This window comes from Cebus imitator, unplaced genomic scaffold (assembly GCF_001604975.1).
Source record: "Cebus imitator isolate Cc_AM_T3 unplaced genomic scaffold, Cebus_imitator-1.0 Scaffold16, whole genome shotgun sequence".
Lineage (NCBI taxonomy): Eukaryota > Metazoa > Chordata > Mammalia > Primates > Cebidae > Cebus > Cebus imitator.
Window position 1 is genome coordinate 9,294,071 of NW_016107331.1, and position 25,255 is coordinate 9,319,325.

General features: G+C 35.4%; 1 protein-coding gene across 25 annotated transcripts in view; it reads right to left on the reverse strand.

Moving 5' to 3' along the window:
* Positions 1-212: 212 nt before the first annotated feature.
* MEF2C (myocyte enhancer factor 2C) overlaps positions 213-25,255 on the reverse strand; it is a 181,623-nt gene continuing 156,580 nt past the window's right edge. For 11 of the 25 annotated variants that reach the window (XM_017508395.2, XM_017508302.2, XM_017508292.2 and 8 more), the window contains 5 exons: positions 13,611-13,783; positions 12,122-12,145; positions 11,135-11,264; positions 10,430-10,565; positions 213-4,914 (listed from right to left, as the gene is read on the reverse strand). In XM_017508395.2, coding sequence (XP_017363884.1) covers positions 4,593-4,914; positions 10,430-10,565; positions 11,135-11,264; positions 12,122-12,145; positions 13,611-13,783 — 785 coding nt within the window. In that variant the 3' untranslated portion in view covers positions 213-4,592. The remainder of the gene's footprint in view (positions 4,915-10,429; positions 10,566-11,134; positions 11,265-12,121; positions 12,146-13,610; positions 13,784-25,255) is intronic. The other 14 variants (XM_037731417.1, XM_037731405.1, XM_037731425.1 and 11 more) reach the window with 3 other exon arrangements.

Consider the following 25,255-nt stretch of genomic DNA (forward strand, 5'->3'; position numbering starts at 1 on the left):
CACACCCCTCCCACACGAACACACATATCCATCTTTTCATATAATATTTTGAGTTGAAAACTGAGAAAGCTCATTTGTGCTTGTGGCATAAGCTGCTTAAAAAAAAAAAAAAAAAAAAAAAAAAAAAAAAAAAAAAAAAAAACCACAATAAAATGGAATAAATTTAAACAGCAAAACATTAATTTAAAAAAAAATGCACCACGGACACTGCATCACTAAGAAAGCCAGTAACTTTACTGAATTGTCTGCAAAATACAAATTATACCTTATTTCCAGCAGGAGAAACTTTTGAAAATTTCCCACTTTTATTCACTACAGACAGCTGAATTAAGTCCCTTGAGATACACAGATGTGGTTTAACTTAGTTATAACATCTTGTCATCTAGTGGCGACAAAGTCCAGCTTATGCCGCTGTGAGCCTCTATTTGAATATTTGTTGCAAATGCTTGTATGCCCTCATTTACAAGCGATTTTAATTACTGTCATTTAATGGAAACAAGTCCCCAGAAAAAGAAAAAGAAGAAAAATGATACAGCAAACCATCTGAAGCAATCCAAGTCCTATGCCTACAGTGACCCAGGTCTACTTTGCTCAAAGAGAACACTGGTACTGCATTCAAACCACAACAGAATCCGTCACTTAACTGACCTCTCTGAATTAAACTGAGGTATGAATCAATTTGAGGTATGAACAGGGAAGGCAAAATGCAATACCAGATTATGAAAATAACCAAAATGGACAAATTTGATGTAGAAGATATGTGGCTTGGATTGCTCCACATCTTTGGTTAAAACATATTAAGAAAAGCCTTTAATTACATCTGTAGTCTGAAGCATTCTAACAGACACCAGTATTCCAGCAATCTTCAAAAGATCTGTAGTGGCAGGAAATTAACGCCATAAAAGTGACGACATCACGGCAGATGGCACGAACGAGAACAGATGAAGTATGCCATGCTTAGGCAACAGCCTTTATTGAGGGTTCAAGTGGCTTCTTCTTTAAAAAAATGTTTTTTAAAGAAAGAACTACAAAGCATTTACTCTCTGGAAAAACAAACAGCAAAATAAAGAGGGCAAAAAATGCTATCTCTAAGTTAAAAGATGGGTATGTAAGAAAAACAAATACATAAAAGTGTGAGAGGGCAGACATTCTTTTAAAAAGTGTCTTGGAATTTTGTTTTTTCATTCTCACTTTAGTTAACCTTTAAATGATCTGAGGATGACAGGTATTTTTATATTCATCATTACAAAATGCTAAATTCCACCTTTGGGAAAAAAATAAGCCATTTTACTAAAAAACACAATTTTTAAAAAGGTTGAAATAAACAGCCTCCACGCACCAATGCATACAATATACAGGTTGTGCAGCTTACGTATATTGCATCACTGTTACCAGTATTCAAGCTTAATATTACCAAAAATCTCTTAAAATAGGATTAGATATAATAATACTTGCAGCCGTGTAAAATGCCACTTATGGTTCTTTTACTTGCAATGAAGAATGTTGCCTAAAATGTTACTCTAGGACGGGTAATGTAAAATAATACTCCCTCAGGGCTCTGCCCTAAAGTCCAGAATACAAAGGATTTACTGTGATTAAAAACCATACTAGCTCTGCAAATACAATAAATGGTAAATTACAGATAAGGTATAAGAGTAAAGATAGACCAAGATTGTTTACAGAAAGTGACTCATCACAATCAAAATTGTGCTTCTTCTCATTAAATCATCTTTAAAAAATTCTCAGATAATCCCTTTGCTATCTTGCCACCACTTTATAAGAATTCAGTAGTGGGAACAAGAGATGACTGGCATCCATTTTCAAGTGATTCTGTTCTCTTCATGTTCTTAGAAAACTATTGTCAGAACTGCTATAAATAGCCAAGGCTTCTGCTGGTACTTTAGCTTACTTTATCTTCAGCATTAAAAATTCACTTTTTCTTTGTTGCTGAGGCAAATTGCAGGTAAAAAAACTAATATGGCTATTTCTTCATATTTTCATATAATGACCCTTTCCCACCCACTGGTATCTACTGATATTGATATCCTAAAGTATTTTGAAATGACAAAGAACATTCGTGACATGTTTGCATATTTTATACACATCAAGTTAAAAGGATGAGTTGTAAGGATGGGATCAAGTCTATGGTGAGGAAAATTATTTTCTTATTTTTTTCCTCTGTGTGTGTGTGTGTATGAGTGTGTACATTTTCAGGGATGATTTTGTTTTTCCTCTGCATAAATGTTATTCTTTCGTGTTCCATGGATACCTTGAGTAGTGGGATATATATGAAATGGTTGATAGATTTTTTTTTTTTTTTTTTTTTTTAGAATATAAAACATTAGTACAAGGCAGGCTAGCATCCTATATGGATACAACCAAAGGTGCATTGTGGTCAAATTGTGGATTTCAGATCAAGTTAAGAAAAATATAGCCTAGTTAATAAGGTCTCTTGGCTTCTGCCACCCAGCGGCAGCCTTTTACAATGAGAAACACATAGCAACTATGCAAGTAAAAGAGAAAAAATGGATAAGAAATGTCCTACACATGATATAGCAATGTTGATATTACTGCCTATATCTTCTTTGCTGTGTATGGCAATGCATATGATTGGAGATGAATCGACAGATCTTCACATTCCAAGAGAAGGAAAATCTTTCCTAGACTGAAATATCTTTTAAACAATATATATTGACTTTTTATGGCACTCAGTTATTAAAGGGTCTGAAAATTAATCCCTTAGAGACGAATATTAGACAAGAGTCATTTTTTTTAAATTAAAAAAAAGGGACATAGAGAGGTTCTTTATGGGATTTCTTGAAATGGCTATTAAATCTCTTTATTGAAGAAAAAATAGATGACATACATGCTTTATGCAGAAGTGACATTTGGGGGTCCTGACACACCGGGATTGTTCAACAGTCCTATATTGCTGACAAGATTGTCAAGGGTCAGTTAAAATAATTAAAAACGGATGACAAAGCAACTATCCCTTTTACCTGTTTCCTTCTTGTCTAGCACCCAGTCTTTCACATTTTTCTTCTGTGGGAATTTATAACTTATTCACCAAGTAAATTCCATATCACTTGTTTCTAGGGCCATATTTGCAGGACATGTGCCCCAACATAGCTTCTCTATTCTGGGCATATTTCTAAAAAGCATATCAAATTCTAGGCTGAAAACCAACCAGATGATTTAGAATATGGGCAAGTTAGGATATGCACTTACTGAATTCCAAGATGCATGGTGAAATGGTGAGATCAGAAAGGGGCCCTGCATTTGATAAAAATGCAAAAAACAAAATAAAAATAGCATGAAAGAAACTAGTATATACAATGGATGTCAGTTGACCCAATAGATTGCTAATGTATTAAAAACAATTTAGGGTGTTGCAATGTGATATGTTCTAACCCCACAGGTTATCCTTTTGACAGCTGACCTTAAACTTATAAAATGTATGCAGAGTAAAAGAAAACAGAAAGAAAATAGTTACTCAAATGTGCAACTGCACAAATATACCCCCCTCCCGCTATTAAGATAACAAAACTTCTGCTATTACCATAATATTATATATATTAGAAAGCTATACACAAGCATGTTAATTTCACAGATTTTTTTAAAAGATTCTTAATATTTTATATAATTAGAAATACACATTTCAAAAACAAAACTTCTACAAAGAGAAAACAGTTATCTTGGTTAGCAAAGCATGGAGTTCTTCATGGCTTAGGGTAGTGCTTTCTATACAAAAAGTCCTTTTTGGTTTTTTACAGGACTGTTTAAAATATTAGCGAAGCTATCAAGGGGAAAAAAACACATTTTGGCTTAAGTAAACTACAAAAAGCCACAAATGCTTTGCAAACTCTGTCTTACCTTTTATATGAAAATAAGCAAAATGTAATGTACATATTTTTATATTTTTATTTAATAAGAGATGCAGACCCAGATTTATTTATTTATTTAATTAAATACGTTAGCCCTCCAACGCCACATTTTTTTTTTTTTAAATAGGTATGGTCCTCGTTTAATGGTTTTTGATCCTTTTTAATGAGTGCCATACGCCAATGATATGCTTGCAGGTTTGTGAGCATTCTTGGGATGTCAGGTGACCTGGCGTGTTCCTAACATTTACCAATGGCCACCCATTACCGGGTCTGTCCAAGCATCTATACATTTTTCTATATGTTGCATAACAGCTGCTCTCTCTTTCAGTAAAGATCTGCCGCTTTTGGCAAATGTTTCCTTTTGTCTATTTACATGTAAATAACGTTGAACCTGCAACATGACACTATCTATTGTAACATACATTTTGCAAAGGAGCACAACAGTGAAAAGAAGTTAGCCTTAAAATCTATTTTGTACAAGTGTTCTGTTGTACAACTCAAGTGCTAAGCTTATCTCAGCATTTCTGTTTATCTTTATACTGTATCACTGAGGCAATTTAAAAGTACTTTTACAAAACAGAGTACCTGACTTTTTTTTTTTTCCACACACGGCACATATAATGCATATCGACCCCCCTTCCCCATTAAGGTATAGCACACACACACACTGCAAGAAAAAAAAAAAAAAACTATTAAGTAATAATCTGATCATGTTGCCCATCCTTCAGAAAGTCGCATGCGCTTGACTGAGGGACTTTCCCTTTCGTCCGGCGAAGGTCTGGTGAGTCCAATGGGGGAGTGGAATTCGTTCCGGTGATCCTCTCGGTCGCTCCCGTCGTACGAACTGCTACAGCTGCTCAAGCTGTCAACAGGAGATCTCCCCGCCTCGTGGCGCGTGTGTTGTGGGTATCTCGAAGGGGTGGTGGTACGGTCTCTAGGAGGAGAAACAGGTTCTGACTTGATGTTGAGGCTTTGAGTAGAAGGCAGGGAGAGATTTGAACTCTGAGATAAATGAGTGCTAGTGCAAGCTCTGTAGGAGGAAAGGAAACCCAGTTACAGATGAAGGAGGCCTGGAGGCCCCAGGAACTCACAATTACATCAAACATCAGCTTAAAGACTCGCATAGACACCAGAGCATGCCCAGAGTGAAGATAATGTGCTTGGAAGCACTTAGGGGCATCGCCTTCTTGGAGCGATTTAGGATGCCTTTGTTGATTTGCCCGGTAGTAATTACGGTATTTAACTGGTCCAGGCCTTATGAATCATATTTCCAGTCTCTGACAGGTTCCCTAAACATATAGGTTGCCATTTCAGAAAGGTTTAAGACACAATGGAAAAAGCATTTTCTGTGTTCATGGAATCTACACCTAGACTAGTTCCAAAATTAAATTTCTAAGCCTTTAGATACTGTGTTTAGCTCTGGAAATAGAATTCTTTGATTTACTAATGCTTGTGTTTGAATATTATTTTTAAAAGCTTATTATCGATATAAATATTTTCCCTCCAATTAATAAGCACATAGTCTTCAGAGAAAGTGAAGGGAGTTCAAATTTTAAATGACTAGAACTCAAATGCTACACAATAACTGTATCTGGTAAAAAGCGTGGGAGAATGGAAAAAAGGGATGGGGGAGGGAGATTGAAAATTATCTGCAGAAAGTTTAAATGTTGATTTTAAAACACTTAGACTTTCTACTCCATTAAAATTATTAAGTAATTTGACTTTCTTCCTCCTTTTGCAGTTACGGGAGATGCAAATACTCTCTATTTTCCACAATTACCTCAATTGTATTAATGTTAGTCACTCCCTGAGGGGGTACTTAGGCTATCACTCCTCTTATTTACCATAGTCATTAGTTGATAAACCTGGTGTTGCTGACAAGAAGGATGTAGTGTGATTTTACTGTGTTTATAATCCTTAATCCTCATATATTCCCAAAGAGAATAACTTGTCCTCCTTCCAAAATGTGGGAGAATTTAGATACTTGGAATTCTAGAGAAAAAAGCATTAAGCCCTTAAGTGTAGATTAGCAATCACAATGACTTTGATCAGGATAAACCATAGTAACATTGCCGGCATCAATTTTAAGATGCTTTTACTCTTCTTACACTCTAATTACACTGATTTCCACAGCTAGAGTCAGCATTACTTGACCATATTGTCAAGAGAGTATGGTACTCTCTTTCACTGAGAAAGAATCCAAGTAAAGAATTATCCATACAGACACACCCATTTTAAACAAAGGAAAGCAAGCCTACTCACTAATGTATGTAATTACGCTGCTTTCCAGGGGAGAGAATTAGTTGGCACTAACAATGTCGTTATGAGCAGTGAGGGAAAGAGCATATATTTCAGAAAAAAAAAGTGGAGTAACTTGGGGCTGGCTTTTTGGGAGATGCAATACAAACTCAAGATGTATAGAGATATAAAATTAGTCAGAAATGAGTTTATCTGAGTGATGTTTTATACAAAAGCACCACCTACTGGCAAAGAATTACTTTCCTTCTCCTATTAATAAACAGATGAGCTAATGTAGAGAACAATATAAAGGAGAATTATTTGTTCCCTTAATAAGTGTTTCTTTCTCTAGTTTTTATGATCTTATATAATCAAAGCAGTGTTAGCATTTACATCAAGAAACTACACTGAGTATATATAATTTTCAAACACCTGTTTATATTTGGAGCTATTTATTTGTAGCCAATTATTTTATAGTCTATATTAGTTTACTAATTTCTCGAAGTTTTAATTAAATAAGCCTTGTTAAAATGGGAAGAGGGAACACCTGTATTTCAAAAGGATCCTTAATGGTAGACTATTTTATCTTGGTTCAAAGTTACTTAGTAATTCATTTTGATGTTAGAGGAAATCATCTTTTGATTTCTGGAATAAGGAATTTTCCTGGCTCTAAGAAGGACTATTTCACTAAAATTTAATTAAATGCTTCTACTATGAATCACACAACTGTTTAATAATGAATATGAATTAGGAGCCTGAAAATAAAAAGTCAATAAATGTTTTTCCTTGCCCTTTGACATACGGATTGTGTCTTCACAGGGAAACTAACAGAAAATTAGAAAAAAAATTGGTGAGTTGGACAGTCTAAGCAGTTAATCTAGATAAAGTAAGGAAAAATAACACAATCAAAATGCTGTTTTTTTTTTAATATAGTTTTTGGAAGCTGCTTTATTCACCTCTTTTCTTCATCCCCTATGTTAACTGGGCTGTATAGGTTTAGCTAGGTATCTTCCCCATCAAAGATGTAACAACTATTGGTTATCCCTTTCTACAAACAGACTAGTTTAAATTTATCTTTTGGTGGAATTTCGTTTGACACTGAAAACACACATGAAGCATTTTGAGTAGTTCTGGGGACTAAATCCACAGTAATGAAATGTAAGTGATATCTTAGTTTCAGCCTCATTATACTGTGACGTAGGATACAAAATAGAATGGCTAGTCTCTGTTAACAAAGAAGTATTTTCTTGAAAAGAAGAAAACAGCATTAAAATCACTTAACTGCGTATATGCTAGGTTCAGATATAAGCATATTGGTCTACTTGTTCTCAAGGACAAAATATAGACATAAATAATTATAGACCTGGATAATTGTGAAATACTTCATATGTGTGGGTGGTTGATAAACAGGTGGGCGGGGAGACAGAAGCCAGAAATGCAAGTTGCCCATATCAAGTCCTCTATGCAAATTTTCATCTATTACAGATGCCTTTGAATTGGGAAAACTCCTACCCTTTCCCATAATTGTTCAGAAATCAAACATGACTGTATAGTTTTATTCAAGTTTTTTACTGCCTCCGCCTGGAAATTAGACTATCAAACTATATTTAACCCAACCTTTCATAAGTCATCTCTACTCAGAGTTATCTCTCTCAGTATGTACTGAACACCCACATCAACAAAGATGACGTATGGAAATGCTTCCAGAAAACAGGTTGCCTTTTTTATTGGTGGTAGTTTAGAAAAACACTAAAACTTAGTGCAACACTAAATCAAATATTAGTATTCAAAGGACTTTCATTAACTCTTGATGGCAAGTTCCGCTGTCAGCCATCTCTCTCCCTACAGCAAATCAATTTGTGCTGCCTACTTAGCTTCGTTAGGTGGAATCAGATACTAGATGATTTTTAACAGTATAGCTTTGAAGACTTAAAGCTTCAAAGGACAAAATGAACCCTTTTCCATGGACAAAATATAAATTCTATTTATAGTTTTGCAATTTTGAGAAAGAATTGTGGTAACCATCTTGGGCTGCTGGGAATATCTACTTGGGTGGGGCTGAAATGTATTCCATTCTGCTATGAATACTCTTCCTAGCCAAAAGAATGTGAGCCCGCAACACAAATCTATGAGACTGGATGGGAGAATGTATTAATTCTTTTTTAATTGATTTACACTGTAAAGAATTAAGGATGCTCGTGTAAATTATTTTACATAAGTATTGCAACTTGGGACTTTTAACAAAACTGTTTAACATTTAATGGTGTGAACATGAGGTAGTCCATGTGAAGGAACTCCTTTCAAAAAGTTACTCTGTGTGTGATTGTGAGAGGGAAAGTGTATGTGTGAAGCAGCGAGAGAGAGGAGGGCCAACGGTGGAAAGACCGGAAGGGTCTTTCCATTGATTTGAGGGGTAAGGGAACCGATTAAGTGCAATTAAAACTCACAGACAAAACTAAGAGTCAAATTAAGCACAACAAAATTCAGCGTTGAAAGAAACAGCTGAACAAAATGCTTCATCTTTGGCTGTTGTAATTCAGTTCCTTTCTAGTCTAATGCTGTCATTTCTTTCTCATTTACTGAAACCTCTATTACAGGCAGCAGAGAATTAGATTTATCCTTTGTAAAGGAAAAGGTTTTAAAATTGTGGTACAGTTAAAATATGTAAATAAATATGTGTTTATACGTAAAAATGTAAATTATCAGGTACTATTGAAAACAAAAAAAGCCACATTCAGGGAAAATAATATGGCTTTTGACACTGATAATTTTTAGGGAAATCTAGCCCTATAATAGATGAATTTTGTGAAAAAAGGAGAAATAAGCAGTTATGTTTAATTTTGACAAGAATCATGTTCAGTGGATTCCCTGCTAAGCCACAGCAGTAGATATTTTGTATAAAATATGTATACCTGTACATATTTTTTAGTTTCCTGGATCCTATTATGTGCTTGGTGATAATTACCTGAAAATGTTCCCATAATTAATGTCTGCTTGAATAGTTAACATTCCAGGGAAAATTTAAGTGTCCTAAAAAGATAAAACTCTGTTGCTGATCAATATGTAATGTATCTTCAAAGTTAACTATCTTTCAAGAAAGCAGAGCAACAGTGTCACGTGAATTTATCTTACTATTTAACTGAAAGGTCAGATTTTCAATGACAGTGATTAGTGAGTAGGATGAACATAAGCAAACAGTGTATGGGTGAATATTTCATAATCAGATCACTAATATATGCTAAATCAGTGTCATGTGAATGCTAGTTGGTGGGGAGAGACAGAGCACCAACAGATGTAAGAGAAACAAAATTATGGTATAAATCAGTGACTTTTATACTAATCAGTGTTTCATTCTATCTCCTTAGAAATGTGGATGTAGAACTAGTTAACTAATACAGCTAACTGATTAACAATAACCAAATGGCTCAGCAGAAAACTAAAAGTGGGTTACATATATGGAATGTTTTTAAAATATAAAAGCTTGTTATCTTCAAATATTTTATATCCTCCTGGTATTTTCTTTTGAAGATTAATTGCAATTTTGGTGTTATTAAACTTACAGTCAGGTTTTCAGTTTATGTTTTAAGCTTTTTTAAAAAAATGGTTTCTTTTATATGAAGTAGTGTGAATTGCGAATTCAGAGCTTTTAAAGGTTTGAACGTTTCCATGCATAAGTGACCGGAGTAATTTCTACGATAAAGACATATCTTAAAACTACCACAAGGGGGCAGAAAGACACATCCTCTGACTTCATAAAACAAAAATTATTTTTATACCCATATTTAGGTAATTAGTATTATATGTACTAATTAGTATTATATACATATATTTTCATACAATATCTGTAAATACACAACTATACTATGAGTACATTATAAATACATGAAGCCTGTGTATCAATTGGCTAGTTGGTCCTATGTGTATTGGGATACCATTAGCATAAACTATATGGTTTATTTTAAAAGAGAAAGATTATTAAATATCTCAAAAATTAAGCTTATACTATAAATGCCTTCTTATGTCCCACATGAACTGTGTGCAAACTAAATAAAAATTCTATCACTGACAGTAGTGGAAACAAAGGTAGCCTAAAACAATAAGAATTTACCTCATTATTACAGAGCTCGCTGTAAACGAGTATATAAGATTTAAGCTACTTGAAAAGTATTGATGTGAAAATTACACTTGGATTTCAATAAAGTAGAATTTTATATCTGCTAATGGGATATTAAAGCATCTATTTAGAAATTGCCATTTGTTATTTAAAATGTATTCTAAAATTATATTATAAAAATAATATTGCTTACCCCAATTGACTGAGGGCAGATGGTGGCATGTTATGTAGGTGTTGCTGTTGCCAGCCAGTTACTGAACCAAGGTGAAGAGCGCTGGCGGTGTTAAACCCAGACAGAGATGACAGGTCTGCACTACTCAGAGAGTACTCTAGATTAAAGAATAAAACAACAAGGGAAAATATTAAATTTAGAAATTATCAAATGGTAAATACAATAAACATTTTCAATTTCTTAAATATTCTATCAGGATTATTGTTATACTTTTTTAATTTTAGGGAGAGGGGAGATAAAGCATCAGTGACAATTTTAAAAGAAATATACTGTAAACCAAAAATAACGATTCCATGACTGCTTTAAAGTAGCATATTCTGCAATTCTAGTTCATTAGAACTACAATCTAGTATAAAAGTATGTATATATTTGATGATGCAGAAATGTTAGAGAAAGTGAGCTTTTTATTACATCAAAGAAATAGCTCAATTTTCTTGAAATTGTTCTCTATTTTGAACTCGGGTTGGGTAAATAAAACTTTCAGTCAGTTAAGAAAGAAAAATGTGGATATTCACTTTGTCTTAGTAAGCAATGAGTAATGTGGCAGTGCTGTGGACAGTGCAAATACTAAATAAAGCTTCCTAATAGAGTAAAAGATAACTTTTTAATCTTGCTTTTCAATAAAAAGTATTTAGTGTACTAATTGCACATGACAAAGCTACTCACCGGTACCATATGTTGTTGAAATGGCTGATGGATATCCTCCCATTCCTTGTCCTGGTAAAGTAGGAGTTGCTACGGAAACCACTGGGGTAGCCAATGACTGAGCCGACTGGGAGTTATTTATCCTTTGATTCTTTTAAAGTAAATAAAAAGACATTATTGATGGAATTTTTTAAAAAGTTAAAAATATTATATTTCAGCATTAGTTTTGCACATAGAGAGATAACTTGGTACAAATCTCATGAAATTAATCATTTAACATGTGTCTCTATGAACTCTGCCAACCCTATCATTTACAATCCTTCAAGAGACCAGCTGTTGCCATAGTAACCCATTACATCAGTATCTCCTAGGCAACTGAACTAGTAACAAGTACCATAGCTTTATTATGGGTAAAAACAGACTATGTTGAAAACTGATGAAATATGTATACTGTACTTCCATTGTTTCAGTTTTTATTCAAATGCAAATTTTTAAAAAATTAAAATCAACCATGGTAGTTTTTATGTTCAGTTCTACATGCAGCAGAGAGCAAATAAGTAGGGGCTCATGTTATATTCTGACCAGCAGGTGGTGCTCTGACCACTTTGTTCAGATTCTTCTAAACTTCCCTCAAACTAGATGGCAAAGCAGCTAATGCGAATATTTAACTCCTTATAGTAAAGAGATAAAGGATCTATCACATAAAATCATGAGAATTTAATTTCTAGAGGAAATATTTTAGTTTTATATAATAAAAGAATTTTTTTGTGTTTGAATTTTATAAATTGTCCTAAAATATTGAAAACAGAAAAAATACTGAAACATAAAAAAAAAACCTGACATTCTTTTCACCTGCGAGTGATACCAGAAATTAATGGAATTTAAACATAATCAATGGTGACATACTGTGGTGACTTCCAGTATCTTTCAATTTCATCAAAGCTACCAGACCTCTACCTAAAAGTAGTTTTGCACATGCCATTTAAGGGAAGCGGTCTCACCACTTACCAAAAGCAGGTCGACATCCTCAGACTGAGAGCATGCGGAAGGAGTTTTATTAATTAGTGTCCATACATATTTATAATTGGGCAAAATCTTTTCAACAAAAGGAAAAGCATCTTCCGATAGACACAACAGTTTAAACAGTTTTAAAACCCAGACTCCAAAGATAAATCCTTACAAAGACATTCTTTGTTTCCCTTAATGAGCTGTTTGTCTCAAATGTGAAGACAATCTATCCAGTTTTCAGCCCAGGTCAGTGTCTCAATGTTCATTATTTCATCACCCCATTTTGAAAAAAAAAAAAGACTGTACTTTGAAACCCCACATGCTGGAGGACAGGGAGCTACATCTCGCTGCCAGAGAGGGACTTGACTGACCCAGCACAGATTCCCTGGGACAGCATCAGTTTTAAGGGACCTAGAATAAATCTGTTGATAGAGATGGCCTGCCATGCATGGCCCACACTGCTTGGCTGTTGCCCTGTAGAAGATTATATTTATCAGACCCAGTTTTTACTGAGGGGAATGTTGCATATTATGTGATTTTTTTTGGTTGATATTCAAAATTAATCTGCACTGTGCCATAAGAAGCTAATCAGCTCGCAGGACTGTTTTACCCTGAAGCTTGCCACAGAGCAGAGAAAAAAAAAAAAGAAAGAAAGAAATGTGTGTGCAGAATGATCTAAATTTGTCTACTGAATCTTAGTTTTAAATGTTCTTGCTCTTTAGCAAAGCTAATTTGTAGAACACGGATGTAAGTCTCTTTGTTGTTGAATTTGGTCCCACAATATTATCTTCATCTTAGTAGGGTCTGGGGATATAATCTCTATTTAAAATTTCTTATTATTTTTCTTAGACATGTTACAATTTTTTTAATGTAAAATATAACCTTTGTTCTTAAAATGGCTAGGATTTTAACACAATTTGCTTTTCAGACATAGTGATTTTCATGAAGCATATATGTGGAAAGATGAACTGAGGCAGTGCACAGGCGTATGATGTATCAGATATTATCATTGCAATACATCTAAGAAAGGAGTTGCTAATTAACAGGAGAAAGTTCATTTAGAAATTATGGAAAGTATTTTCTCATTGTCAGCAAGTTGAGGACATAAATATTGTAAAAATATTATTTATGAAGTACCTCATTACCTATTATTACTCTGCTTATGGGACGCAGAGATTGACCAATGGTGGTGTCTGATTTTTTTCCAACTACAAATTGAAAGCCTTAAAAGAATATGTTTTTCCTGTCCCAGAACACCAACCTAGTGAAGATCACTAGATGTTTTTTTGTTTGCTTTTAAATACAGAAAAGGGAAACGCAAACTAGTTACCAGAAATAATAGCTAAATACAAACAAGGCTCTGTCAGTGGCACTGATGTATTAATTTTCTGGGAGAATGTAAGTAATTCATCAAGTTAGACAAACACAAAAACAACAAAACATGTACAAAACATTATCAATATTTATTTAAAATGTAGTTTTGTATTACCACTGATGGCATCGTATTCTTGCTGCCTGGTGGAATAAGAACTCGGAGATCTGGTTTACGGTTATTCATTCCTAAATTCATTGGGGGAGGAGATTTTGCTTGCATATTCTTGTTCAAGTTACCAGGTGAGACCAGCAGACCTGGTGAGTTTCGGGGATTGCCATACCCGTTCCCTGTTAACAGAAAACAATAAAGCACTCAGGAAGAAATCTAGGTCAAATATGTTTCTGAAGAATACACAACATGAGAATAAAAACAAAAGCTTAATGGTAAGACATACATTGCAAAACCATAGGATGACTGATTTAACCTCCATGGGACGAGTAACCCAATTAATTATTTAACAGTCCTCTGAAGGAAGATTGAAAACTTTTTATGAGAAGAGAGCCAATATACATTATCTTGCTCAGAAATCAGGATATACTTTTTTTTCCTGTCAAAAATATTCAGGAAGAAAGTCAGACAGTAGTTCAGGGTCTAAGAAAAGCACAGGACTGGTCCTGTACTTTAATTGACTAGCTTGGTGGAGGCCTGGCTGGCGTGACTCACTCTTTCAGTTCATTGGTTTGGGTTTTATTTTGTGTGTCTGTGTCCTTAGATGAAGAAAGGGCATACTAGCAAGACTGTAATTTCTAGGACATGCAGGAGGAGGGGAAGCCGATTACACATTTTGCTGTTCTGTTCCGCTTTTCTCTGAGTGAATTCTCTCTATGGTTTTTCTTCCATCTGGTTTGCCCTCTTCTCTAAGTTCAGTGTATAACCCTGAAGACTTGCTTTCCTGCTCACAAAGAACTTCAGAAAGCAAGACTCCTTCCCTGGAGCTGAAATGAAGTGATGATGCCCCCGCTAAAGTGCTGATTCACCAAGGCACAGGAATAGTCATTAAACGGGAAGACTGAAAGGGTTTCCTTAGGTCTCTGATATTCAGCACCCTGCTAACGGAGAAGTGGATATCCCAAGGTCTCTGTTTTTCCTATTTCAAAATATGACCAAGAGAGCTAGGGAGGAGTTGATTACAGACGCCAGCAGAGCTGGCATAACAGCGGACTCAGTGAGACGTCTGCCGACTTCCTCCACTGCCTCTGATGGAAGAATAAGAGAAACCAACTACCTGATTCAACAATTCTTGCTAGAAACTAGACAGTTGTTTTCTGACACTTTCTAAAGGAGACAGTTAAGCCTCTTTGTTATTGTCATCATTACAAAACACAAGTATCTATTACCCCTGCATGAATGAGATTGTGTGCTACCAGGGAGGATGCACTTTGAAAAGCTCTGAAATCTCTTTGTGGTAATCCAATATATACTCATGGGAAACATAAAGACCAGTACAAGGCAGTGTAGACTGAGGTGCCTGCAGAGTAATCCAGATTAAGTGTTATTGAGTTCCCAAGAGAGAAGAGGTTATCCGATAAAAGATTCACGGAAGAGGCAGGAATCGAATTGGGTCTTGAAGAAAGAAAGGCCATAGGAAGATATTCCAGGCTTGTGACTGGGCGGTAGGAAACGGCTAAGGTCGGAATTTACAGATCATGGTAAGGAGCACTGAGAGGAACCTGTTTAGAAGGCATCCCAGAAAAAAGGGGTGTCAGAGACTCTGGAGGGATGCAGAGGTTGGGCTGTGGAGGTCTTGAATTCCAGGCTGAAATGCTTTGGGTTTATATGGTGGAAATGAAAGTTTCAGAGGAGAGGTAGGACAAGGACCTCTAAGTGGTCAGAAAGATCTACTGGCATTGCTATACTCAGGAATTAATAAGGCCTGCTAGGGTAGACCGGTCTGGAGGCCACCTGGATGGCCTGAGATAGAGGCCATGAGGAACTGGGAAGGCAGAGCAAAGGTATATTTCAGGACATATTTATGGGAACATCTTTAGAAGCAAAATATATTTGAGGCACACTGCATAAAGCACATTTGTTCTTCACATCCCATTCATTTACCTGTCTCAGTTCATGCATGAATAAACAGGCTGTATATATAACAAATAACTACAAGATAAGTCTGTCAATTGGATCGTAAATAAAATTATTCTAGTTCCTGGGGTAAAAAGACAAACAAATTGGACACCCCCAAAACATGTATTGAGCACACAGGAGTCACTTTAGAAATGTTGGTTGAATCTGAATATAAATTCCCTTCTATAATAAAATTTCTGGAAAATTAGCCAAATTCTCTAAAGCTAGGTAAATGTTACAAAAGCCAAAATTTTCTTTCTGGTAAATTCGAACAGTATTCTGTGGCAAAAGCGGTTACATGAAACAATGCATTTAACCTTTTCTCAGCGAAGAAAAAACAAACAGAAGAGAGTATGTTCACTTTAAAGAGAAATGCTTGACAAAAAGGAGTGCTTAAAGGAGTCTAATATTTAGTATGTCATCCTGAATCATTATTGAGAATATGTTATGAACTTAGTTTGAATTAATAGATTCTACTGGATAAAAAGGGAATGAGAACATCAAGGCAAAATCTGCACTATACTTTCCTGTCAGCTGAAGGTCAGATGGACAGACATACTGAAGACATATGTCACTTATCTATTAAGCCTGAGTGAGATCTGGTTTATATAAACAATCAAATGGAAAATTAGCTGGGTAATTTCAAAAGAAAGGGGAAAAAAGTGTCAGTTAAGCAGTGCAGTGAAGCTTGAATAGATCAGAAGAAACTAAAACCCCAGCTCGGTAGATGCCGATACTGGTTTGCATGGAGGAGTTATTTTGCTAAAAGGAAGTAAAACCGCTTCGTGAAATGTGTTGTCCTGTGATATGACAAGCACTGGGCCAGTGTGCGAAAATGGAAATGCTTCACTGAGGCCCTGAGAAAAGTTTTTTTTTTTTTGTTGTTGTTGTTGTTTTTTTAGCATTTTCTACAGTAAACTCTCTGAGAAATTCCAACAAAGCTTATGTCTTTTTGCCCACATTTTAAATAGTGATTCAGGGCAGCAGTCGGGAAAAACAAAGTAAACATACGTTATAGTTTTTCATTCAATAAATACCTCAAAACTAAAAAATTGATTTTAAAAGCCTTCTATTTTTCTCTTGGAATATTTCCTGTTATTTGGAAATGATGCCATTTTAGAAGATTAGTCACATATTTTTAAGGTGTTTACATATTGAAATGTAAAATATTTTGAACCATGATGACACTTGTTAAATTCACATTTTTAGAGCATAAAGTTATTTTTAAGAACAAATAAATTCTGCCTTTTGCTAGTGAATTTCTGCTGTTTTTAGCATACTGTGCCAGCTAGCATTTTGGAGCCGTATAATAACCATTTCTGTTTCCAGTCACCAAATTGTTATTCTTTGGGCATAATATAGATTCAGGAATGCAGGACTGTGGATCCTAAACCAGTGATATAGAAACCTATCATTTGAAAATCAATGATGAATACATGCGTGTGGTTTACTGCTAAGAAGAGCCTGCATTTAAACCGGTTGGGAAACCGCAGCCTCCTCCTCACTCAGAACGCTGCGGCCAGTGTCGAGCCTGTTGTCCCACCTTATGATAAATTCACCAAAGAGAATGGTCACATTTAAATTCAGGGGTCCGGGAGGTGGGAAACACCACCTCTCAACAACCTTCTAATATACAGATGCAACCTTTTTTCATGCTATGTTTTAAAATTACTCTCCATCTGGACAATTATCAATTTAGACGTGACTATAGGCAGATGTCACATTCCTCTGACCACTTAAAGGCACAAAAATTATAAAGCAGGAGTGAATCGATTTCCTGATTATAGATTATAAGAAAATGAAGTACAGACCAACTTTAGAGTCAGTATGTTTCATAGTTTCCTGATTAAAATATTGCTTTACATAAAAATAACAAATTTAAGCAGATATAAGTTAACTTACATAAAGGATAACAGAATCACCTCTTCGGGTTACAAGTTTGGATATACTCATATTAAAATTAGTGTCAATAGACAGAACTTGAATGTGGTGTTCGGAGAAAAAAATTCTTTCTCCCCAGTTAACTTGCAAACACTTGCTGCATTTTTTTCTTTATTGACTCCTATTTTAAGAAGTTGTAAATTCAAAGAACATATTCCTGGCTTAAGATATTATGAGGAAGGCATTCTGCCTTGTCTCACAGAGCTCAATTGAACATGTAGCTCTCTTTGAGCCCAAAGTTCTGAAACTTTTTTTTATTTGGATGTTTAGGCATTTTGAGTTTTTTGACTTATTCCTTCGTCTTTTCTAGGACTTTCAATTATGAATACAAGCATGTAAGACTAGTAAGACTATGGCTAACATGAACTAGCCGTAGTCCCTATGGACCATGGGTAATTCAGTCATTGGCATAACAATTTTTTAATCTACAAAACTGTCATCTTCCATCATCCCCCCCTTCTTCCATCTCCATATCCAATGAGATAACAAATCTTGTTCATTTTTCTTCAAAAATGTCTGTCTCTACTGCCTTTGCTACCATCTTTGGCTTTCATCTTAGCTCTGGCTTTCATTTTCAATAACTATTTCAGCAACTCTTCATCTGGGCCCCTGGTCTCTAGTTGAAGGATTCTTCACCCGGCCTTCAGAGAGGAGTTTCAGGCCTTCAGAGGAATTCCTTAAAGCTGTATGCAAACTTTTGTGCATTTGTGTGACACTAACGAACCTACCCAAGGAAATCTTTCTGAACTGCTACTCCCATCAGGTTCCTTTTCCATACATGAATGCTTAACACAGCTGAGTCAGTGCCCTGCCTGGAGCTCAGAACTGTCTACAGTTGATAAGTTTCCGATGGCCACAGCCTGCCTTATGGTCCTTGGAATACATGCAGATCTTTGCTCTAGCAGTTCAGTAACTGGCAGTATTTGCTCTCCTGTTTAATTCAAATTCCTCTTTTAAGGATCAGCTAAAGTTTCAACTCTTTCATGATGCCTTTCTGACAACTTCAGCCCACATTGAATTCACTCCCGTCTGTTGCAATTACAGGCAGTGATACTACACAAAGTACTAGTTCTTTATGTGTTTCAGGTGCTTCACAAGTAAATGTGTAGAATATGCTAGAAAAATTAAGAATTATTTAGGAAAAGCACTAAAAGATAAGTTACTGAGGGACAATGAGGTGAGAACTGAAAATGTAATGAGTAACTTGTTAAATTCAAACAGAGGGTCTCTTCTCTTTATGCTACTTGAGAAAGTTTTCTGTTTTAGGTAATGATTACAAACCAATGACCAAGTACACTAATGAGACAAACTGCTTATCAACAATATGGTATAAAAGCCAGGAAATCATATAAGTGCCCACCTACTAAATTTGTTTATAGAGAGTTAAAGATTCTTTTCTACCTGTTGCACCTGTTAATCATTTCACAGCACATTACCTTAGCTAACTGCAAGTGGTAGAATCAAACAAGTCAGACATTCTCCCTAATGAAAATGAAAACTTTAAGACTGATATTTTCTTCCACACTGACGAGTAGGTTGCCATAGGTTGTTGCCATAGGTTGTCTCTCTATCAAGATAAATCTCAACACGCTACAGAAATTTTCACCAGGGTGGCAAGGTGGCAATTAAGAGTGGATAGGATTTTATCAGATGGAGACTTTGAGGAGAGAAGGAGCGCAGGACAGAGAGATCTCGGAGTTGAGGAGGAGAGGCATTTCTCTGAAGATGAAACGCCGGGTGTTGTAGAGCATACAGTTTTTGGAAGTTGAAGAAGAAGGCTTGGCTAACACGAATCTCTCAGATTATGTTAACTTTACGCTGTGTAGTGAACATATACAGTTATACTTTATAAAAGTATAAAGTCTTTTATACTAAAAGACTTTATACTATAAAGTCTTTATACTATCTTTGATACTAAAAGACTTCATACTAACTTTTACCAAACTTTATACTAAACTTTTACCAAACTTTACACTCTAGAAAATGAGCACCTAAGATAGCTTCTGAGTTGTTAGCTTTGTCAAATTTGTGTTTGGGAAAAAAAAAGATGAAAAAAATAAAAAAGAAAAATGATGGCAGTAGAAAGGAGAGACAAAAGAGGGGTGGACCACTGTTAAGAGAAGCTAGTTAGAATGCCCTGTTCTAGAATACATGAGAAGTGATGTCTGAATGAGGCAGCACAGATGGAAAGATTTACAGAAGCCAGGAGTTGGGGACAAAAAAGGATAAGGCAGAAAGAACTAGGTTCTACTCAAGATGTTTCTGTTAAGAGTCCTCTGAACCCTACCAAGCCTTAGTTTTCTCAATAAAAGTATTTCCTTAGTGTGAAAGAAGCATAAAAGCAATCTGAATGAGAGGCTCTCAGGTACTCATCTGAGGCAGGCATTAACAATCTGGCCACCCAACAATATTAGCAATCGCAAACACTGTGTATAGTGTTATTTACCAATAATCCTCACAACACTAAGCATACGCGTTAACTGCTCAGTAGAGTACTAGGCACTTGTAACTGCTATAGAAGTGCTAGATGTTGTATATGGGTGTAAAGCACTTTTAATCCTCACAAGGACAATCCTGTGGGGTACTAATAGTATCCATATGAGAAATGAGAAAATGAAGAAAAGAGAGGTCCAGTGACTTGCTCAATGTCAAACAGCTATCAACTGGTGGAGCTATGATTTGAACCCAAGCAGTGTCCAAAGTCCCTGCCCTGAAGTACAACACTATACTGTTCTTTTGGAATCGGTTATGCTGTGAGATTACGAAAGGCTTTCTATGTCTAGTCTCTCTCTCTATTTTTTTTTTTTTTGAGACAGAGTTTTGCTCCTGTTCCTGAGGCTAAAGTGCAATGGTGCGATCTCAGCTCACTGGAACCTCCACCTCCTGGGTTTAAGTGATCCTCCTGCCTCAGCCTCCTGAGTAGCTGGGATTAAAGGCATGTGCCACCACGGCTGGCTAATTTTGTATTTTTAGTAGAGATGAGGCTTCTCCATATCGGTTAGGCTGGTCTCACACTCCCGACCTCAGGTGATCCATCCACCTCAGCCTCCCAAAGTTCTGGGATTACAGGCATGAGCCACCGTGCCCGCCCTGTTGAGTATTATTTTAAAATTATGGGGAGATAAATGAAGAGAGGACATGATTGCTTTGTGAGACCAGGAACAGGAGAGCCAAAGTTGTTCTAAGCCAGAGGTTATGTGTAAGTTTGAGTGACATATTTTAAGGTTAACTTGGGCTTAATAAATAGTAGTTTTGGTTCAAAAGACACTGAGCTCACATAAAGAGGCACAGAATGCTGATGCTTCAAACCATATTTTTGGTCTCTTTCTGGATAAACAAATATTTACAAGTAGAAAATATTGGGTTGGCTACACTGAACACCAGCATAGCTGCTTTAACCTACAGTGTGTTATTTTGAGTGGATGATTAAGCATGCTTTTAAAAGTAGATTTCGTAATATTTTAGTCAATAATCTTCTCCCCTGTAATAATTCAAATGCTAAAGATGCTTACTTACTTACTGTCAATTTAAGAGACCAGTTTCTATCAGAAATACTCAATGTTACAGCAAAATGTCTAGTATTTTTTAGTATCTGTGATTAGTTGTTATCTGGGAAATAACTTCTAACACATAATTGTATAAAAATTGCTTTGTTTGGTAATTTGTTAATAGTATCTGATTTTGAGGGATTTGAAGCAAATTACCACAGGAAAACATTAAGCTGAATACACAGCTGGACCTCTGAAATATCGATTTGCTGCTTTTACTTCGACAAAATGTTTTACTCTCTTAAAAAAAACTAAAACAATTTTTTGAAAACAGTTACAGCATTACGGGTTTGTTAGACAGGAAATGTCACATAAATAATAATGTTCACTATCATCAATTAATTTTATATTTGAGTTTTCAAAGTTTTAAGATTAGAAATTAGTTTCCAATATCAGGATATTGTTTTGTGTCTCAAATGACATACTTTTTTTTTTTTTATAGAAAATTACTTTATAATTGTGTATCATAAACTTGCTCATACAGTCCTCTAATCTACTGGAAGTGACAGTTGTAAAAAAAAATTTAGTGGAAAGATATGACCTTCTAGACTGCAGTCCTAGCCTGAATGCCTGAAACCTCGTTACATGTGCTAGAAGCTGTAAGTTATTCAGCTGTTGTGTATCAAAATCAGCTTTTTTTTCTCATTTAATAACTCTAAGAGAAAAGGCAACCACAAAACATTCAAGGGTCAGCAATCTGGAAATGATGAAAATTTCAATATGCTTAACGTAGAATGGGAGCAAATCAGATTTCTGATTCTTACCCTGTTAAAGACTCCTGATTGGGGATTCTCACACACAAAATCAAAGCTCCACTTTTTCTGGGGGTTTCTTAGGGAAATTATATAATAATGCATATTGTTAAACTATGAAGAAACTCCTGTGAGACCTCAGTGCATTCTGTGGTATGTTCTTAGAAAAATACCCCAAGACTACACCAAAGCCAAGAGCTATTCTTGGCCATACCAGTTCAGGGGCATCAGACGTTCTAAAAAGATACTTGTCTCTTCTCTTTGACCATGTCACCCGATGCCGGACCAAAGCTTTATCTAGGCTATTTGTCCTTGATGTTTCTTGTGCTGTGCTGTGTTCAGTGAGTGTGAGTGTGTGTGTGTGTGTGTGTGTGTGTGTGTGTGTAATTAACAATCTATCTGTCAATGAGATAATGAGCTTTTAACGTACAGCACATACTGTGTAAGCTCTGGATTGTGAGGCAGAGAGAAATAATTTTTACTTATTACTAAGTTGTTTTTCCAAAGACTGAGAGTCCATAAAGCAGGTTTGTGTTGGCAAACCACTTTCTCATTTGTCCTAACAGTAATGTGGATTTGGGCCTCATCATCCCAGCTTTTGACAGATGAGGAAACTGAGGCTTAAGAAGCTTCCATTACTTGGCTGAGATCACCTGCTCAGCAAGGAAGAGAGCATTGATTTGAATCCAAAATGCAGGTTGCTACCAGTACATTACAAAAGCCAGATGTCTGAGATTTAGCATGCATCCTTGTATTTGCAAATAAAGAAGAAACTGACAATCTGATGTTTCCAGCACAAAAATACCACCCCAAAATATCATTCTCCTTTGGGTACTGTTTTACTGAAGGGATAGTTTTTAACTGCGCCATAAAAATGCTATTGAACCACACTATCTTTAAAAAATTCCCTTTAAGTATGAATGATAGATTTATGACTCATTTAATTGTTCACTTCTTGAGATTTTGGGGCTGTCTCTTCACTAAAAATGAGGGGGTGTCTTTATTATTGACACAATCGCTCATTCTTTCAGTCATTTTTATAAACAAAAATATTGAGACAGTATAAATTAGAGAGAGCGTGACAGAAGAGAAAGAATAATTACTTATGGTTTTAACATTTACACAACTGCTGCTAACACATCATAAGTTCGTAACGTTCAAAGTGAAATGTGTTGCACTGTACTGCACTGCTCTCACTTTCTGCCTCAGATTTATTAATATATCTGTTTTACTCCCACCCTGGAGGATGGGACGCCCGCGTTGGACATCTCTGTGAAGCCTACCGGTATGCTACTCCCTTCACTGCATGTTTCATAAATACTACTGGAACTGCATTAAACTAAACATTAAAACCAGAAAGCCTAGAAAATCAAGAATGTAGATGATTATAATATCAACCATAGTTCACGTTAATTAACAAGCACTTACTCTGGGGCAGAAACCCTGCTAGAAGCCTTGTGTCAATTATCTCATTTAATTTTTACAACAATTCTGAAAAAGGGGAGTTTAACAGACTTTTCAAGGGCAATAGTGCCATCTCTAAAATAACTTGTGTATCACATACTTTCCTTGGTTGTTTTATTATTTTGACTATCTGCCTCTGGAATCTTTTCCCAAGCTCCTCCTTGGGCAAACATTTTGCCCCATGGTTTTACGGTTTTCACTGAGTTGCTTAATATTAGAGCCAACTAAAGATTCAGTTTTCTTGACTGTTATATGTAAATTAATGTCATAATGTTTGAATATGTAAACTGGCCATAGACTCAGTCCTCTGTTACTACTATATTATAGTGTTCTATGTTAGTACAGCAGGGCTCTTTCCCCCTTATACTTTAAATACAACATAATCGGTTCTTACACACCTGGAGGTGGTGGGTGGACTCTAAGGTCAAGAAATTATAAAAAAGAGGGCATAATGTCTAGTATAATAGATAAATATTAAGTTCAATTAAAACAATTGAAATGAAGCAATAATAAATAGGGGCAGTGAATACTTAGCACCTTTTTGATATATCTGTTGGTTATAAATTTAAACTGTTTATCCAAGGTTCTTGGTATAATACTTAAATTTAACATAGCTAATGATCTTTCGAATATGATACTGTATCATGACTACATATTCTCTGGATTGAAATTCAACTGAAACATACTATGCAAGTTTAACTGCAAAATTTAAGTGATTGGCAAAAGTTTGTCTAAAAACAGCAGATTATACTCTTGGCCGTCAGCCTTGAAGCCCCGAGTGAGAAAGTCCCTGGTAGGTAAAAAACTGATTTCCAGAAGAGGGGGTTTAACCACATCCCCCCTTCAGCATCTGCTGTCTACTGATGCACAGTGTCACATCACTGATGATTATGAAAAAAGTGTTTCTTTCTGTGTTATCTCTTATGGCGATGCCAAAAATAGGGAAGAGGAACCCAATAGGTGTATAAAGAAAAAAGACTACTATGAGAAAAAAGGACAAATTTTGAGTAAAACTAGTATTTCAGGGGAAAATATTAACTGCTTGAATTTAATGTTAAAAACAACCAAGGTTTTACTATCATTCACAGTATTAGGTTAAATCTATGGCATATGAGTAAAGAAACCAATCTTCACATTACTTTACTGTATATATAGAAGAACAGAGGATAAAAAGGATACAATTTATGAAATCAGAAATCAGGATAAACAAAACGTTCTAAAATCTGCTAAAATGCTCTCTAGGAAGTTACAAAAAAAATTTCCTTTTTTTTCCTCTGGAAATCAAACTCTTTAAGAATGGAGTCAAACCAAAGGGGTCGAAGGTATATTTTACAATATCCTGACTTAACCTTTAACATTTTTCACTTGTCTTGTGTTTGACCTGCCTTTCTCACTCCAACATCAGCCCTTAGAGAATGGTATCGAGGTACTGCTTTTTCTATATTTGCCAGGTTTTGTATATGGAAAGTGAACCCTGATTTTCTTGGCAGCAGCTGCATACCACATGCTGTAGCTATCCAATTAGAGGACTATGTATTTTTTTTCCCTTTAATCTTGATAAACTTGGTTGGGCTAAAAATATCATTGTTACTTAATTTCGTACATAATAATAATAATAAAGCAATGCTATTAGATCTTTATTTATGTTTTGGTCGAACTCCCAAGGTAAAACTGCAAATTAAAAATTCAGAATTTTTAATTCAAAACAATTCAAACTAATGGAACAATACTTTCAAAACAGAACCCAACTATTAACCTAGGTCTTTTCATTTGCTGCTTAATAATATGTTAAAAATAATATCTTTATACTAACAATTAGTTTTCTTATTTGAGGGTAATTAAGTATCTTTCTCCCTTTCTTGACTATTGCAATCTGAAGTTGTATTTTCCTGGGCAACAAAAATGCAAACTTGTTAAAGCCAATCTTTTAAACTAAATTTTTAACCACTTCACTGATATTTTAAATCACTAAGTAATTGCAGAGAAG